This window comes from Magnolia sinica, chromosome 18, assembly GCF_029962835.1.
Source record: "Magnolia sinica isolate HGM2019 chromosome 18, MsV1, whole genome shotgun sequence".
In the NCBI taxonomy this organism is placed as follows: Eukaryota; Viridiplantae; Streptophyta; class Magnoliopsida; order Magnoliales; family Magnoliaceae; genus Magnolia; species Magnolia sinica.
The window spans coordinates 62,780,306-62,798,702 of NC_080590.1; the positions used below are offsets into that span (position 1 = coordinate 62,780,306).

The window sequence follows — 18,397 nt, forward strand, 5'->3', positions numbered from 1 at the left end:
TTTTTCCTTTCTTTTCTTCTTCTTCTTCTTCTTCTTCTTCTTCTTCTCGAGCAGCTCTCCTCCTCCTCTTCCTTCTTCTTCTTCTTCCTCTCTCTCTCTCTCTCTCTCTCTCTCTCTCTCTCTCTCTCTCAATCTCTTCTTTCCCCCTTTCCCTCTTTTTTTCTTTTCTCTTCTTTCCCTCTTTTTTTCTTTTCGTTTCCCTCTCTCCCCATTTTTTTTTTAATACTGCTGTAGGTACGTGTCACGCAAAGACGAGCGCTGACACTCCTCGAGCTCCGAGTTGTACGAACGGTTCAAAGGAGATCAAAGTTATATGGGCTCCACAGTGATGTATTTATTACATCTACACCGTTCGTCTATTTTCAGAGATCATTTTAGAGCACCACCCAAAAAATGAATTATATCCCGAGATCATCTGGACCACACCAAAAATAGCAACAGAGATAATGATTTTCACGGTTAAATAATTCGTAGGGCACACGGTAACGTTTATTTTCCATCCAATCTGATCAGACCCGATTGGGCCCCACTATGATGTATATTTTTTATCCATATCGTCCATCCATTTTGCCACATCATTTTAGGTCAAGATTCAAAAAATTAGTAATATCCAAATCTTAGGTGGACCACACCATAGGAAAAAGTGGTTATAGAATGCTCACCATTAAAATTTTCTTAAAGTCCACTGTAATGTTTATTTTCAATCTAACCTATTAATTGGGTCACATTGACGTGGATGAAGGGAAAACACACATGTCAGCTTGATCTAAAACTTTTCTAGCCCCCAATAAATTTTTAACGGTGAACATTTAATTATTATTGTTTTTTATGGTGCAATTCACCTGAGCTTTGGATGTGCCTCATTTTTGGGCTCATGCCCTAAAATTATTTGGCAAAATGAATGGACGTTGTGGATATAACACATTCATCACGGGTGGGGCCCAAAAAACTTTGACACGTGTGCTGCACTTTACATCTGAGTCCCTCCTAATTCAAGCCTTAAAAAATTGTACACGAGACATATATTAACTTAAAATTTGACAATTAAATTATGGACTGCAATTGCTAACTCACAATGCCAAAATCAAATTACTTAAATAGTTTTAATCGTTAATTTGTGAGTTTTTATTTTTTAAAATAGGGCCTTTTGATTTTTATTTTTTTTTATGATTCACTATCCAATAAATGTCCACCAATTTATAAGTGGGATAATGACAATAAATGACATGAATTTGAGGCTGATTTGGAGAATAGATTGGTCCTCCAAGTCAGCCCCAAATTGGTAACGCCATCTACCTGAATTTAATTTCATTTTTTTTTAAAGAACTATTGGGAGAAATGATATCAAGTTGTTAAGTATATAAATTACATATTTAAAAAAAATTAAATATATGAATTTTGTAGTCAAATTCAAGTTACCTGGTTAAAAAATTAATTAGACAGTCCGATACAACTTCTCACCAAAGAGTGAACCGTTACACCACCATAAACATGTTCCAATTTATAAATGAATGCATATTTGGAATGCTTAGAATATTCCGGATTTAATCAATATTTTTTCATATTTTTTTGGCAAAAAAAAAAAATTTACGCCGTTACGCCTCCGTATCGCCGTTACGCCCCCGTATCCGTATCGGTTTCGGAGGGCACCGTTACGCCAACCGATACCGATACAGGACACCATGCCCTCAACTGAGAATGATCAATCAGCTATTATAACCTCCAAACGTATTCAAACAAGCACAAAGCGATAGCAGAAAACTGACGGATGGCAGTTTTTTTTTCTTCTAATGGTATTGCTATTTTATTCAAACCGAACAAAAAGCAAAACAGAATTATTATTTTTTCTTCTTCTTTTTAAAGGAACCATGGGAGTGTGAGAGATTATCCCGGGGATCCCAGCCAGGCCTTATACAACATTAACATAATTCCCTGCCCTTTTACAGCCTTCAAAAGAACCAAGCCCCATGGCCCAAGAGATAATTTGACCCTTTGTGTCATGGAACACAGCAGCAGAAGAGTCACTAAAATTATTAAACATATGACTGTTGCATTCTCTACAGAAGTACCACACAACTGCCAAGAGAGAAAGTTACCAAAGAGAGCTTATCCAATTACAATGCATACCCTGACAACAAGAGAGCACCAAAGCCTCAACTGAGCCTGCATAACCCATCTCATGCCAAACAAAGCTAGAATCTCTAATCTCTCCTCTTCCCTTTTATTTTCACTCTTTTATAATGGCAACTTGCCAATTTTTATTTTATTTTATTTTTTTAAGAAAGAAATGCGTTGGGGGGGGGGGGGGGGGCGGCGGCGGCGTGGTTGTAGAATGGAGGAGCAAACTAGAGCAAAGGATGAATGAGAAATCATCACAGACCCCAGAAAAGGATGTTTATCCAAGAACCTGAAAAAGCTTCCCATAATCCTATCTTGACCTTTCAAAATACAACTTCCAAAGTAGCAGATCTATTGTGAAAAGTTATCATTTTGTTCTTTCAATAGAGACCAAACCAAAAAACGAAGAGACAGTTGCCATACGGATTTTTCCTTTAGCTTTGGACTCACCCATTCCTGGCTTGAAAAAATGTCTATTGATCTTGGCATGATCCATGGCAAGTTGAAGATGGCCAACATCTTCTCCAAATTGCAACAGCCTTCTCACAGTGAATGAAGAGGAGATCCACCATTTCTGCATCCTTAAGGAAAAAGATGCATCCATTGATAATCAGCATTTTCCTGCTTCGACAATTGTTGATTGTAAGGATTTTATCATAGGCAACTAACCACCCAAATACCCCCACTCTCAAAGGCCCAGGATAGTACCATAGCATGGTCGAAAATGCTTCCTGACCCCCTTCCCTATCAACACTGAGGTGGCACTGAAAGGACTTAACAGTGAACTTTCCTGATGGATCAAACTTCCATCTCCACCCGTTGGCATCACGAAAGGATAACAGAAATTTCCATGTGTGATTCTGATTGTTAGCAAATTCCATTAAATTTTCCGATTGCGATTCTGATTGTAAGCAAATTCCATGAATTCAGCATTCATCATCATGGAGGTTTCTGCGAAAGCATGGAGACCAAGACATCACTCCCCCGCAAAACTTGGAAGCATTGGGAAATAGTTGCCTTTGATCCGTGCAGATGCCAGAGAATCTAGCATACACCTGACAAAGTGGTCTATCTTTGCACCAAGAATTCCCAAAGCCTTATCCGTGAACCATCCCCCACTTCATAGTTCAAACCTGCAGGGAAAATGTCCAATCTCCTTGAAATGGTTTTCCAACTTACTGAGGTCGTATCAATGTTGGATCCCCTGCATTATCATGGATGGAATCATTTTCAAAATAAGTTTTCCACAAGAGGTAAATGGCCCATGCACACAACCTACAATGAGGTCCAAGACGATTTTGTTGAGGCTGATGACACTCCAATGAAGTTAAAGAAATGACTCCAAATAGCTCTAGAAACTTTACATGAAGGAAGAGATGCTTCCCCCAATTCCTTGCCCTCTCTGTATGACACAAATATTTGAGATAGCAGCTCCTCATCTTGAGATTATTAATAGTGAGAACCAAGGTATTCCGTAACGGTAACGGTGACCATAACGGCCACCACCGTTACCTTTACGATACAGGTCATAACAGCTATTACAGCCCCCGTAATGGCTGTTATGGTCTCTTTTTTTATTGAGAAAAAAAAAAAAAAACCAACAAACTTGTATCTGCATCGTAATGTTGAAAAAAAATTCCAAAAAACCTATATCTACCTTGTAAAAGACCATTATAGGTGTGTTACGGCCTTTACAGGGGGCATAACAAGCCGATAATAGCGGTTATAGCTCATTTTTTCCATATCGGCTGTTACGGCCATTACAACCCTGTAACGTGTAACAGTTGCCACTTTTACCTTTACGACACACCATGGTGAGAACCTTGTTAGCCATAGCAATCCACTCAAATGATTGGACCTTGGGAGGCACAATAATCTCCCATGCCTTAGCAACCAAAGTGTTGGCCCCCTCGAACTCAAAAAAAATCACCTTAAAAAAAGATCTAAGGTGAATTTTTTGTCCATTTTCCATTACCAAGTTGTTTTCTCCTCACCCCTTTTAGCATGGATCATTCCATTTCGTTCTCACCTATTAGCTTTCCCTGGAACTCACACTTTTGACTATCATCCCATGGCCCATAAACTGTTGTGAATACCCTCTGAAAATTGCTACTTAATTCCTGAAATATCATGTAGCATAAGCTACATAAACACCTCTATTATTAATATATAAAAAATAGGGGGAAAATATAATAAATAGTAAAACAAATAAATATGGAAAACAGCAAAGAATACATAAACACCTCTATTATTAATATATAAAAAATAGGGGAAAAATATAATAAATAGTAAAACAAATAAATATGGAAAACAGCAAAGGAAAAAAAAAAAACTAGAAAAAGATGTTTCATTTTTCCCAATAAAAGCATGTTCAAAATAAGTTATCAAAAGCTAACCCACTTACATTCAATCCAAATCATATCACATGAACAAGTTTCTTAGTTACTTAATTAATGTTTAATTGAAAGCATGAGTGCATGACACGACAACAGAAGTGTTAATGCATGAGGATGTGGGTTGTACAGCCCACCTAATGGATGTGGATGTGGGCCATCCCACTGTATGACCCAGCTAGCTTCTTTCTTTTTTATATTTAGTGTTTATATTGGATTAGGACTTGTTTAGAATATGAAGATTATTAGTGAGGGTATTTTCGTACTTATTACTTTTTATTATTAATCCCAAGGGGAAGAGTAGGAATGTCCAACCCTAACTCTTTTTCCTCTCCTCCCAACTTTCTCCTCTCTTTTCTTCTCTCCTCCTCTTCTCTCTTTAATCTATGATTCTATATGGTACCAGAGCATCCTTGCTGCTAATCTAATCGTCTTTCTCCCCTTTATCTTATAATTCCTTTTTCCTTCTTTTATTTGTTGGTCTCTCTCTTGTGTGAAAAATCCTTTTTCGGTGTGCTAAGCCTTTGTAATGGATCATGCGTGAGAAGGGGATGAGGTGTTCATGATCATCACCATTCATGTGTTGGAACATGTGGAATTTATGGGTTGGTTATTCTCTTCAAGTATGGTGTATATACTGTTTGAAGCGTACAAGTTCGGTGTTCGTTGGTCACGAAAGGTCAACCATGTTCGTATAAGCTTGCAGAGTATATTCTAGTCCTTTTACTAGATGTATGAGAAAAGTGATTTAAGAACTGGATTCATAAATCCATATGATTTTTCAAGGGTCTTAATATCCTCTATTAAATTAAATGGAACGAACTATCTTCAACGGTCCAAATCCATCCAAGTGTTTTTAACTGCCAAGGGCAAATTAAAATACTGGACCATTGAAAAGCCTAGTGAGAGTGCTAGCACGTATGATCAAAAGATCTAGAAGAATGCTCAAATTATGACGTGGCTGTGAAATAGTATGGAACCTTCCGTAGTGCAAATGTAATATTTCTTAATACTACAAAAGAAGTGTGATATGCATTACAAGAGAAGTATTCATCTGACAAAAACATCTCTTGGATGTATCAATTATTTGAGGAAATATTTGAGCTTCAACAAGAAAATAAATCATTGGGTGAATATTCGAAACTTAAGGGAATGTCAGAGGAGCCGAATGTGTATCAACTCCTTACTATTGATTTGGAGAAGCAACGTCAACAACTATTGATTTAGAGAAGCAACATCAGCAACGAGAGGAGTCCTGCGGGCCAAGTTTTTATATGGCTTAAAATGTGAATATGAAACAGTTCGTGCACAGATTTTGGGTCGCAAGGATGTGCCATCTCTGAAAATAAAGTGTTTGCAAATTGGGTGATGCGGGACAACCGGTGCTTTAAATAGTGGTAGCGTGATGCGTAGCGCTCAGCCCTCTATAGCGTGTAGTGTAAATACGTAGTGTGTAGCGTAAGCTACCCGATACTTTTATTTTTTAATTTAAAAAAAGGACAAATATAATAAATAGTGAAATATATATATATATATATGCCTAAAAGATGATTCATTTTATCAATTATAAGCATGTTCAAAAAAGTTATTAGTTGTCATTTATCAAAAGCCAATCCACATATATAAGCCAAATTAAATAATTATCACATCAACAACTTTCTAAGCAAACCACTTTAATTAATAATATCTAATTGAAACCACAAGTCACAATTATGAAAAGAAATAAAAATCCCATAGGTTAAAAGTATCAAGTATAATCCAAGTGTCATGTTCCTCAACATTAGAAACAAAGAAAACATGAAAAAAATAATAAAAAAATATAGTAAAAAAATACATTATAGCTTACACTACGGACGTGACGCACTAAGTAGCTGTAGCGTACGCTACGACCCCCATAGCGTACGCTACAGGGGATTTACGCTATTTGGGACGCTACGTAGCGCTACGGCTATGCTACGCTACGGGCGCTATTTGAAACACCAAGGACAACTAATCACTTGCTCTAAAAGCTCAAACTGAAGAGTATGGTGAATCAATCCCTTTGTCTCATATTCAAAGTGCCACATCCCATGAGTTAAGTCATTGGCCGAACCCCCCTCGTGGGCCCCACATCACATGGTTTCCGTCTCACATGAGCCACCCGCCTCACACAGGCCGCCCACCCCGAGTGTGCCCCCTGCATCCCACAAGCCACCCTACTCGAGCCCGGTGTGAAAATGCCCCTGTATTACTGGGCAGGTTCTTTAACAGACAGGTGTTCAACTATTTGGTACTACACGTTTGTGGGAGGAAATAGTCATGAGGAAGACTAAGAATCAAAGCGTTGTAGCCCGATCAAGTGCTAAAGCAGAATATAGAGCAATGGCATATATTACTTATGAGTTAATGTGCATCAAGAATTTGTTACAGGAAATGAGGTTTGCGGTGAATCCACCTATGCAATTGTTTTATGATAATGAGGTAGAATCCCCCATAGGACCCACCTACACATTGAAAGAAAGAGATTCATTAGATTTTCCTTTTTTATTTTATTTTTTTGGTAAAATGTATGTGTAAAATGTCATCTTAGAAGCTAGAACTCAAAGTACTCTTTTAAAGGAGGTTTAGCATTTTTCTTCATGAGGGTAACGGGGAAGATTTGGGAGGGGGAGGATTAGAACCTCTAATTTGATGTTTGAAATGACAATTTTGTAAGGAAAAATGTTTCCCTTTGGGGATTTGCAATCCAAATAGTTGCAAAGGAAAAGCATTTACCAGGTTTTTTTTTTCTTTAGCAAAACAAACAAGTGCAAGGAGTTTACTTACCCTAGCACTGATGTCAGTTTATCTCCCGTTTATGCCACATGTTTTTGCTATTCCTTACATTCCCCTATGGCTTGTTTAGTTGAATTCATTCCCTAGTTTTTAGTTTATTGGGGAATGTTAGAGTTGCCTAGGGGGTTCAATAACTCATAGTATGAGATCTTTGGCAAATTGGATCGAGTCCAATGACCTTATTGATTTCTCTCTCTTAAGAATTAAATATACTTGGACCAACAATCAGAACCCTCCCATCCTTTCTAGGCTGGATGGGTTTCTTGTTTCTCCATCCTAGCTTGATGTCTTCCCGATAGTCAACAACGATGTCGCCCTAAACCTATATCCGATCATTGTCCTATACTCCCAGACTCTATGGAGGAAAGTTGGTGCCCAGAGCCGTTTGGATTTGAGATCTCTTAGTTCAAAATAGAAGGTTTCTCAAATATGGTTGCCAACTAGTGGTCATCTTATTCGCTCTTTGGCTCCCCCAACTTTGTCCTGAGTCGTAAGCTCCACTCCCTCAAATTGGATTTAATCAAATGGAGAAGGGAAGCTCGAGATGACCTGGAGGTTGTTGCCTCTATCTCCCTCTCGGCTATTCAGTTTCTAAATGTGCAGGAGGAATCTGGCCCCCTCTCAGTTGAGGATAAAACCCTTAAAGAATTACACAGAATCCAATATGCCTTTACAACCAGACAATTGGAGATAAAATGGAGGCGAAGATCTCAATCCATGTGGTTAAAGGCAAGCGACAAAAACACTCGTTTCTTCCATGACATAGCCAGCTCCAGAGCATATCAAACAAGATGAGTTCCATTAACTTCAATGGTTCTTCAATTGAGGACAAAGATCAAGTATGCAATCATATAACGTCATTTTATTCATCATTACTTTCGGCTAAACATTAGTCTAGACCCAAATTGGACAATTTACACTTGATCAAATCACGCCTGACGAAAATTCGTTCTTGAATGTCCTTTTTTCTGAAGATGAGATCAGGGCTACAATCTTTTCCCTGGGGTGAGACAAGGCCCATAGTCCCAATGGCTTTCCTCTAGCGTTCTACCAACATTTTTGGGTAGTTTTGAAAAAAGACGTTATTGATTTCATCTTTCAGTTTTTACAAAACGGATATATTTCCAGGGTAATGGGGGCTTCCTTCATAACCCTCATTCCTAAGGTTAAGGGAGCGGTTGATCTCAAAGATTTCCAGTCAATTAATCTACTTGGCTCTCCCTACAAAATTCTAGGAAAACTTTTAGCCTCTAGACTTAAAACTCGTCCTCTCCAATGTGTCGTCTGAATCCCTGGGGACTTTTCTCACCAACAGGAAAATTCTAGATTGCACTATTGTAGCTCATGAGTGCATTCATTCGTGGTCCAAACTAGGTTAAGGTGGGTTGGTGTGTAAATTTGATGTAAAAAATGCTTTCAACCACATTGGTTGCAATTACCTTGATTATATTCTGCTCCGCCTTGGCTTTGGGTCAAAATGGCGTGGTTGGATCCATGCATGCATGTCTTTGGCTCATTTTTCAATCCTAATTAATGGATCGCCCAAAGGTTTTTTCAAAGACATAAGAGGCCTTAGATAGGGAGATCCTCTCTCCCCCTTCCTTTTCCTGGTTGTTGTTGAGGGCCTTAACCGTATGCTTAGAAAATGATGCAGGACACATGATTTTGATGCAACGTGGAGATTATGAAAGAGTCCATAAAGTAATTCAATTAACAAAAGATGCCAATCCACCAAGTAATTAAGAATAAATAATATGAAATAAAATCTGATTTAACCTAAATCACATGCCCGCATGCTAAGAAATCACATAAATCAATTAAAACTAGGCTCGATAGAAGGATAAAACTTCCAATTTAGCATAGGCATGTTCCACACTCAAGGGATAGATTTGTAGGTTTTATGATTACGGTTAGGAAGGGGAAAATATGAAATTTGAAGAATTAGGGTTCATGGGAATTGAGAATTTTGGAATTAGGGTTTTTTTAGAAATTGGAAAAAATCTAGGAAAGTTGGGATTTTAGGTTTAGGGTTGCGTTTTGGGGATGGAAGAAAAGGGTTTTGATATAATGATAATGGGAAACCAAAAGGGGGCAAGTGGGATACACACGTGTGGCCGTACGGTCACACGTGTGGCGTGGGAGGATGGGTTTAGGTCGGTTAGGGTTTGGATTGTGAATGGGTATGAGAAAGTAGGGTTTGAGAGAATACGAACATTTGGTATGGAGAAAATGAAGAAACTGAAGAAAATACCTGGATGGGGGAGAAAAGAGAAGATGGAGTGGGGATAGAGGAGATGTCGCACCTCCATTGATGAATATTAGCCTCGCACCAATCTTCCTTTCAAATCGTTTGGAAGTATCTTCAAATCATATGAATATGGGAGAAGAAAGCAAGAGCTTTTCTCTTCTTCATTTTTTATCACAAAATCCAATAGGGTTGGATCTCCACCCCCGATGCTTTTATTATAAAATTTCGGAATTAAAAATTCAGCATAATTACAACTATGCCACTCATTTAAGTGAAGTGGCCCATCGTCCAAAATAAGAAAACTAAAATATTTATTATCAATCTCAACCATCGAATAAATCCTAAAAATAACAAAAAACATAAAGAAAGCAAGATCAAATTCCAAGGGATCCAGATCTAAAAGATCCGGTGGCCCAATGGCCTGATCGACAAGATCCAACGGTTGGATTGACACGAAATAGAAATCATATAACTAAAATGATCTCCTAAGCAGCTCACATGTATCATCCTAAGGTGGAGTCTTCCTGATGCACGTCCAATGCATGTGGGGTCTTCAAAATGGCCTAGCAGGCCCCATCTGGAACTCGTCTCTCGTCCACAAAGAAAGTTACGCTAATGTGGATAGTCGTCTCCGTCTCTGGTACATCTGAGTAGGTCCTCTGATATCCCCATCAATTCCCCTCGGTTGAGAAGATTTCGCCTCTGGCGAAATAAAGCTGCGGTGATGCTCAAAGAGATCTAGGTCTCGTTGTTGAAGCTCTGCCTCTGTGATCCACGTACTGTCTAATTTTGGTATGCCCTTCCACTTGACAAGGTACTCCTAGTAACTGCCATGTCATGTGGAAATTGCTTGTTCATCTAAAATATCCTCTATCTCCTCTCTTCTTGTAGGTATGGATGGTATGGATGGTAAAGGTTAAGAAGAGGGGCCAGGTAATGGCCATGGGTTGTGGGACAAGTCGGGGGCATCATCATCAAATTTCATATGAGGGTTAGGGGAATGTCTATGAAATGGTACAAGATCTTCTACATTAAATGTGGAACTGATACCCATGTTAGGTGGAAGATCTATCAAGTATGCATTCGAACCCAGTCTTTTCAAGATTTTATATGATCTAGTGTTACGAGCTTGTAAATTTTTTATGGTTCTTTGTGAAAACCCTTTTGGACGTATTTTAATCATGACTTCATCACCCATAACAAACTCTTTAAACCTATGGTGTGAGTCAGCAATCATTTTGTATGTTTCATTACTTGTTTTGATTCTTTTTCTAATCTACACATGCAAGTCATGCATATGTTGTGTAGATGCATGTGTATATTCTGAAGGCTTATGGAACACAGATATGGGTATGCAATCTATAGGGGTCCTAGGCTCATCTACTCGTCTTTCTAAATCCACTTCCTCCCCAGTACTCATTTGATCGTGATGAAAGTTAGGTAGAGTCAATGCGTGAATGTCCCGCACGGGTGTAAGTTCATTCGGTATGCCCTCTGGAATAACAACACTGGACTCCTCCATTCCGGACTCACCTCATATGGTAACTCTACACTAGCTTCAGGTGTAACCTCAGATGGCATCTCCATAATAACCTTAGATGTGATCTCACTTGTCATATGGGCGTACGACGTCATATCAGTTTGTCTCTCTTTCAAACTCTTGGGCATTAACTATAGGAAGAGACTCAAGTTGTAGTTTTGTCACACCTTCATGACCACGTTTCTTGACGTCCTCTTTTTCCGAGGTGCTTTTGGGTGGGAGAGGCTTCAAGACAATCCTTTTGCCTCCATATAGAAACGAACACGTATTCGAGCGACCGAACAGTGTTGCGTCCCTATCATACAACCAAGGCCTGCCTAAAATGATATGGCCTATATCCATAGGCAAAACATCACACCACAATGTGTCCGTATAGGAACCAAATTGGATGGAAATGGGACAATATTGAGAAACTGGAATCGAAGATGCATCAACCCATGAGACTCGATAGGGCTGAGGGTGAGGAATGACTAGCATACCAGCGGTCAATGGGGCGAGCAGATACCACATTGATGCAACTACCACTATCAATGATCACCTAGCAGTTTTTGTCACCACACTTGGCATAAGTGTGGAAAATTGAATTCATGCGCCAATCATCACTTTCTACAATTTGGCTTAAGGCACGGCTATTAATTGCAAGTGGCATAGTCTCAACTCCTTCAATTTGATCATCGACTTGTGATTGGACATCTTCCTCAATGTCGGGGTTCGCCTGAAGGGAGCCTTCAAGCCGATCGATACGCGTATTGGTCACGGTCAATTGAGTCATGATGGTTTTATTGTGCGCTTCAATAGTCGTCAGACGATTGTTGATAGCGTTAAGGGACTCGGCAATCTGCTCTGGATTCATAGTGGGATGTAGACCAAAGCCACGTCCAGAACGAGTGGGCATACACAAAGACACTCTAAAAGGAAACCCTAGGTCCTAAGACAATGTGATGACAATGATAGTACTAACCTAGAGATTATGCTAGACACACTAACCAGAAAATTCAACTAGTTGTTATTCTCAAATCTTATGTTGAAAATTCAACAAAATAGTAATCTGAGGGTGCCAAACTGAAAATTCAGCACGAGTGTAATCCGAAAATTACAAGCTGAAAATTCAATAATGTGACAACCTGAAATTACTATGCTGAAATTTCAGCAATGGCATAAATGGGGATGCAAACTGAAAATTCGGCAATAAGATACTCCAACAAAAATTCAGCAATATGATCCTATATGCAATGCATACTCTAGTAACCCTAGATGTGACTCTAACCTAGATGCAACACAAAAATCATATGCTAAACCTATTCTCTGATACCAAATTTGATGCAGGATACATGATTTAATGCTAGCATGCAATGTGGAGATTATGAAAGAGTCCATAAAGTAATTCAATTAACAAAAGATGCTAATCCACCAAGTAATTAAGAGTAAATAATAGGAAATAAAATCTGATTTAACTTAAATCACATGCCTGCATACTAAGAAATCACATAAATCAATTAAAACTAGGCTCGATGAAGGGATAAAACTTCCAATTTAGCATAGGCACGTTCCACACTCAAGGGATAAATTTGTAGGTTTTATGATTAGGGTTTGGAAGGAGAAAATCTTAAATTTGAAGAATTATGGTTCATAGGAATTGAGAATTTTGGAATTAGGGTTTTTTTTTTATAGAAATTAAGAAAAATCTAGGAAAGTTAGGGATTTTAGGTTTAGGATTAGGGCTTCGAAGATGGAAGAAAGGGGTTTTGATATAATGATAGTGGGAAACTATATAATGATAGTGGGAAACTAAAAGGGGCAGGTGGGATACACACGTACGGCCACACGTGTGGCATGGGAGGATGGTTTTATGTCGGTTAGGGTTTGGATTGTAGATGGGTATGGGAAAGTAGGGTTTGTGAGAATACAAAGATCTAGGATGAAAAGAATGAAGAACCTAAAGAAAATACCTGGATAGGGGAGAAAATAAAAGATGGCGTGGGGATAGATGGAGACGTCGCACCTCCGACGATGAATATTAGCCTCGCACCAATCTTCCTTCCCAATCGCTTGGAAGTATCTTTAAATCGCATGAATATGGGAGAAGAAAGCAAGAGCTTTTCTCTTCTTCTTTTTTATCACAAAATCCAATAGGGTTGGATCTCCACCCTCTATGCTTTTATTATTAAAATTTCAAAATTAAAAATTCAGCATAATTACAACTATGCCACTCACTTAAGTGAAGTAGCCCATCGTTCAAAATAAGAAAACTAAAACATTTATTATCAATCTTAACCATCGAATAAATCCTAAAAATAACAAAAAACATAAAGAAAGCAAGATCAGAGTCCAAGGGATCCAGATCTAAAAGAATCGATGGCTTGATCAACAAGATCCAATGGCTAGATTGACACGAAATAGAAATCCTATAACTAAAATGATCTCCTAAGCAACCCACATGCATCATCCTAAGGTGGGGTCTTCCTGATGCACGTCCAGTGCACGTGGGGTCTTCAAAATGGCCCAGCGGGCCCCATCTGGAACTCGTCTCTCATCCACAAAGAAAGTTGCACTAATGTGGGTGGTTGTCTCTGTCCCTGGTACACCTGAGTAAGTCCTTTGATGTCCCCATTAGAAAAGGAGAGTCGATTGACCTCTACCATGGCTTCCTTATGGCCCCTTCCAGCCCCACAATCACCCACATTCAATTCGCAGATGACACTCTGCTTTTCTCTGAAGCCTCGGCTGAAGTTGTTATTAATATCAAGAAAATCATAAGCTGTTATGAAGTTGTATGTGGCCTTAAAGCTAACCTTTTTAAAAGTGAATTACTAGGTATTAATATCCTTGAATCCTCCCTCTCTCTTTGCATATCTTTTCGGTTGTAAAGCTAACTCGTTCCCCTCCACTTATCTAGATTTGTCGTTATGTATTGGCAAACTTGCCAAACACCTTTGGGATGTTGTCATATAAAGGATTGAGCAGAAAGTTTCACCCTGGAAAGCCAAATACCTCTCCCTTGGAGGATCTCTCACCCTTATCAAATCATCTCTTTCGAATCTTCCCTCTTACTTTCTATCTCTTTTCCGATGCCCCAAATCAGTTATTTCTAGAATAGAGAAGCTTGGGAGACATTTTCTGTGGAACGGAAGCTATGACATTAACAAATTCCACCTGCTCTCCTAGTTTGAAGTGTGTAAACCTTATGTGGAAGGGAGAGCAAGAATTAGGGAATTGTCGAGTATCAATTCTTCCCTCATCGGTAAATAGCCATCGAGTTTTGCCAATGAGCCAAGGTCTTGGTGGAGGATAATCCTATCAGCAAAATATGGTGTAGAAGAGGGAGCCTGGTTCACCAAGGCTTCCTCTCTCTATAAAGCCTCTTCCATCTGGAAAAATATCACAAGGCTGAAACCTTTATTCCAAGAAAGCTCATCTTTCTCCCTGGGGATGGAAACATAATTAAATTTTGGTCTAATCGGTGGATTCTCGACAAGCCTTTGGCCCTAGCCTTTCCTGCCTTAACAGTTGTCAGCTCTAATAACTTTGGTTCAAGTGCTTGGTGCCTTTCCTATAGGAGAGTCCTTATGGAGGAGGAAACTCATGAGCTGTTGGATCTTTTGACACTCCATGGCATTCAACCACTCCACTAGATTGGAGACAACTTAGTTTGGTCGCAGTCTGCTTCAAGATCTTTCACTTGCTTCTCCTTTTTTTGTATTATTGGAGGATCCCCTCCTGCTTTGGACACCTTCCCCACTTACTTTTGGTCTTATGGATGCCCCCCTAAGATTGCAACTTTCATCTGGACCCTGGCTAGGGGGGGATTCTCACCATTGACAACCTTCAGAGAAGAGGGATGATCCTCCCCAACATTTACAACCTTTGCTACAATAGTGGGGAATCAATAAGCCACCTCTTCCTTCATTGTCCTTTATGTCAGTAATGTGTGGTCCCTCCTCCTCTCCAAGTCTCGGGTGGTTTGGGTAATGCCTTCGTCAATCACTTCTTACCTCTTCATATGGCACAATGTCTCTTCATCCGTCCCTCCTACTTTTGTCATATGTCGGCGCTTGTTGTTCTTTAGGGAATTTGGAAGGAGAGATAATTGAAGTTTCAAGAATATTTCTTCCTCACCAAGTAGAGTGTTTGATTTGGCTTTCCACAACTCCGTTGAGTGGGCTTCGGCTCAATTTCCAGTGGATGATGCATTGATATCTCATCAGCGGCTCTAGCTGTTTAGTTGTTGCCTTCTCTTCCTTTCTCTATCCTTTGTCTCTAGTTGTATAGCTTCTCTTGGGGTTTCTCTTATTTCTTTTGTTTCCTTTTGTTTTTGTTATGTTCCTGCTTTTGTTTGTCTCCTTTGTTTTCATTTCTGTTTTCTGGTTGCTTTGCTCCCCTTAATAAATTATCAATTAGGTTTCTAGAGAAAGCATGGAAAAATTTTAAATTCTATTTTAAATTCTCTTGGTTTTTCATTCCCCAACTAAAAGCTAGGGCCTTTTTTTGAAAGGAAAAGTTGGAGAATGGAATTCCTAGGGTAAAAAAGTGTGAACCAAACATAATTTTTGTAAAAACTAGTAATAAGCCAAGAAATATAAAAACTAGAAATGAAAGACCCCCCTAGTTTACCTTCAATCAATACAGGCCCTAAAATTCATCTTAGACTAGATCTAGATCTATTTTGGGATCAAAACAAAGAATCGAAGAACCAACGTAGAATGTACCATTCCATTATGGGAAAAATTAGAAGAAAGGGTAAACCATTTTTGTTTGTCATGCTTTCTTCTTTTTGTTATTTTTCATTGTAATGGACCCGAATAAACCAAATCATGCTTGATTTGTGTCCAATTAGGGCCCATTTGGTTGAGTTTCAAATCAACTCGACAAACAATGTTCTTACCTAAAATTGGTCTGATATACCATTGAATCTATTGAAATTTAATTTAATTTATTATTATTATTATTATTATTATTATTATTATTATTATTTAAGGATAGATTGTTGATTATCTCTTTTTTTTTTCCTTTTTTCTAATATTATCTCATAATTTTTTGGCTTCAAAAAATTCAACCGATACAGGCCAATACGGGGCTGATTCCAACACGCGACGCCCCTATTGTACTGATTTCAGCTAGGCCCATGCGCTCAACTATACCAATATTAAGAATCATCCTTTGAAGAGAGAAATTCAAGATCTTTTACGAGCACCAATTAGATCCTCGAACCACTTGTTCAGTTCCAAGGGGATTTTAGCGTCGTCATTGTATAACAACTAGGGTGTCTCATTGTTCGGAATAGCTGCCTGTTTCTCAGTTCCTATAATGGGGGTGGGACCTTGTGCATGTAGGTCCGATTGTGCCTTTGGCTTCTTTTTCTTTTTTCCTTTTTCCTTTTTCCTTTCTCCTTTCCTAGCTTTTGGTGTGCCCAAGGTGGAACAACAAGAGGGTAAATGACAATTTGGGCCATTGTGTATTCATTTCTTCAGCCTTTTGGTCCTTCTGTAATGTATATAGTGTATAATATTAAGTCATCTTCACAACCACACACACACACAGAAAAAAAAAAAACAAAGATAACAAGAGTAGATATCTTAATTCTCCCTAGCTTACACATGATATTCTTAAATTAGGAACAATCACCACAACGAATTCTTCAATCCAAAGTTTGTAACTGCCACCTTCATTACCTAAACAATACTAGCCATGCAGTAACGTGTACAAGGGCAACTCAAGTGATATACAAAAATGTACTCTTTATTTGTAAAACTTTCAACAATTTATTCCAAATTTCATGTTTCTAGACTCTAACTGATCTCAATAAAAATAAATAAATAAAGAAAATTTCAATTCCAGCCAAAAAGAAAAATTCAATCCTCTTTGGATAGTAACTAGAAGTCTAATTTTGATCAGACACAATCATCGATATATACTTACCAAAAGGATTAGACCTCAACAACACACACATACATTAGAGAGTACCAGTAAGCAATAACGATGCAACCAAATGGCCACACAAGCCGATTGATAAAGATTTGAAGAATCCAACCGTTCTCGATTCTTCAAATCTTGATCAGTCGGCTAGTGCGGCCATTTGGTTGCATCAAATAAGAAGAGCATTTAATAATGCTCACAGTAGTTTCTCGAAGAAGAATCATCATCATTGTAGGGCATCATCTGGCATTCAATGTCGCGTTGGAATTCTTTCGGTTGGAGAAGCTTCTTGTCTTCCTCTCTTTCCCGCCGGGAGGACATCGGGACGTTAACGGTCACCTCCCGTTCCGGGGTGGTGCGTCGGACTTTCCGGCGAGAGGGGTCAGGTTTCCGGCAGATGGGAGGAATGGCGGGAGAGGTGAAAGAGGAGTTTTGCTGAGAGGGTGATAAGAAATAATGTGAGAACGAAACCGAAATAGAAAGGGTAGCCATTAAAATACGGGGAAACGAGGGAACAGGTACCAACGTTTCATCATTTTATTAAAAAAAAAAAGAGGCTAATTACAAAAACTTTCATTCCCGTTTCCCAAAATGTCAATACCACCCCGCCTATTTCGGACTATCGCAAGTAGCTGCTTTTGCCTATTGCATTGGAATGAGATGGCACGTGCTAAACTGAAAATTAATTCAGGTGCTGAAATTTTGAAGTATGTGCTTCCTAAAACTTAATTTCATAACTTATCACTAAAATTTGATATTTTCAATCATTTTTAAATTACAAAATATTTTTAAAATGAAGCGTCAGACTTCCAAGGCACTAAGAGATTTTTCATATTTCTTAGGTGGGAGTCAATGCAAACCAAATAAGATTTGATGTCTCACAGTTTCCTCCGAGACTATTGGATCCGAATGCATGTCAAAGTACGATCAGACTAAACTCCAGCATCAGCTCCATCATATCAAATGTTAATGCTACGAAAATACGATAAGCTGACTTGTTGGAAGAAATCATCCAAATAGCGAAAAAATAATTTGTACCCTAAGTGTCAAAATCAAAAGATTGAATGGAAAAATATCACCCACACATACCTAGGTGTGGATGCTTACGGAATTTGATTGAGTCCAAGTCAGCGTAGTGAGTTTTCCTTAAAGTTGTAGAAAGTACAGGACAGCTAACTATTTTAACGATCAAGTAAAACAAGTACTCCTAGGGTGATCTAAGAAGCAACGAACATTCCAATTTGGGTCGGTATCCTCGTAAGGTCGCAAAAAGCGTAGGGGTTCTACTGTACATGTCACGCCCTAAACTCGAAAACTGGGCTCACAAAATTTCCAATTGCCGAATCCGGTGCTGACAACCTCCGTAGTACC

The 18,397-nt window shown here is 38.8% G+C and overlaps 1 protein-coding gene across 2 annotated transcripts in view; it reads right to left on the reverse strand.

Moving 5' to 3' along the window:
* The window catches only part of LOC131232224 (folate-biopterin transporter 1, chloroplastic), a 73,753-nt gene extending 56,191 nt beyond the window's left edge, over positions 1 to 17,562 (reverse strand). For both annotated transcript variants that reach the window (XM_058228422.1, XM_058228421.1), the window contains exon 1: positions 17,227 to 17,562. In XM_058228422.1, the coding sequence (XP_058084405.1) occupies positions 17,227 to 17,518 (292 nt within the window). In that variant the 5' untranslated portion in view covers positions 17,519 to 17,562. The remainder of the gene's footprint in view (positions 1 to 17,226) is intronic.
* Positions 17,563 to 18,397: the final 835 nt, after the last annotated feature.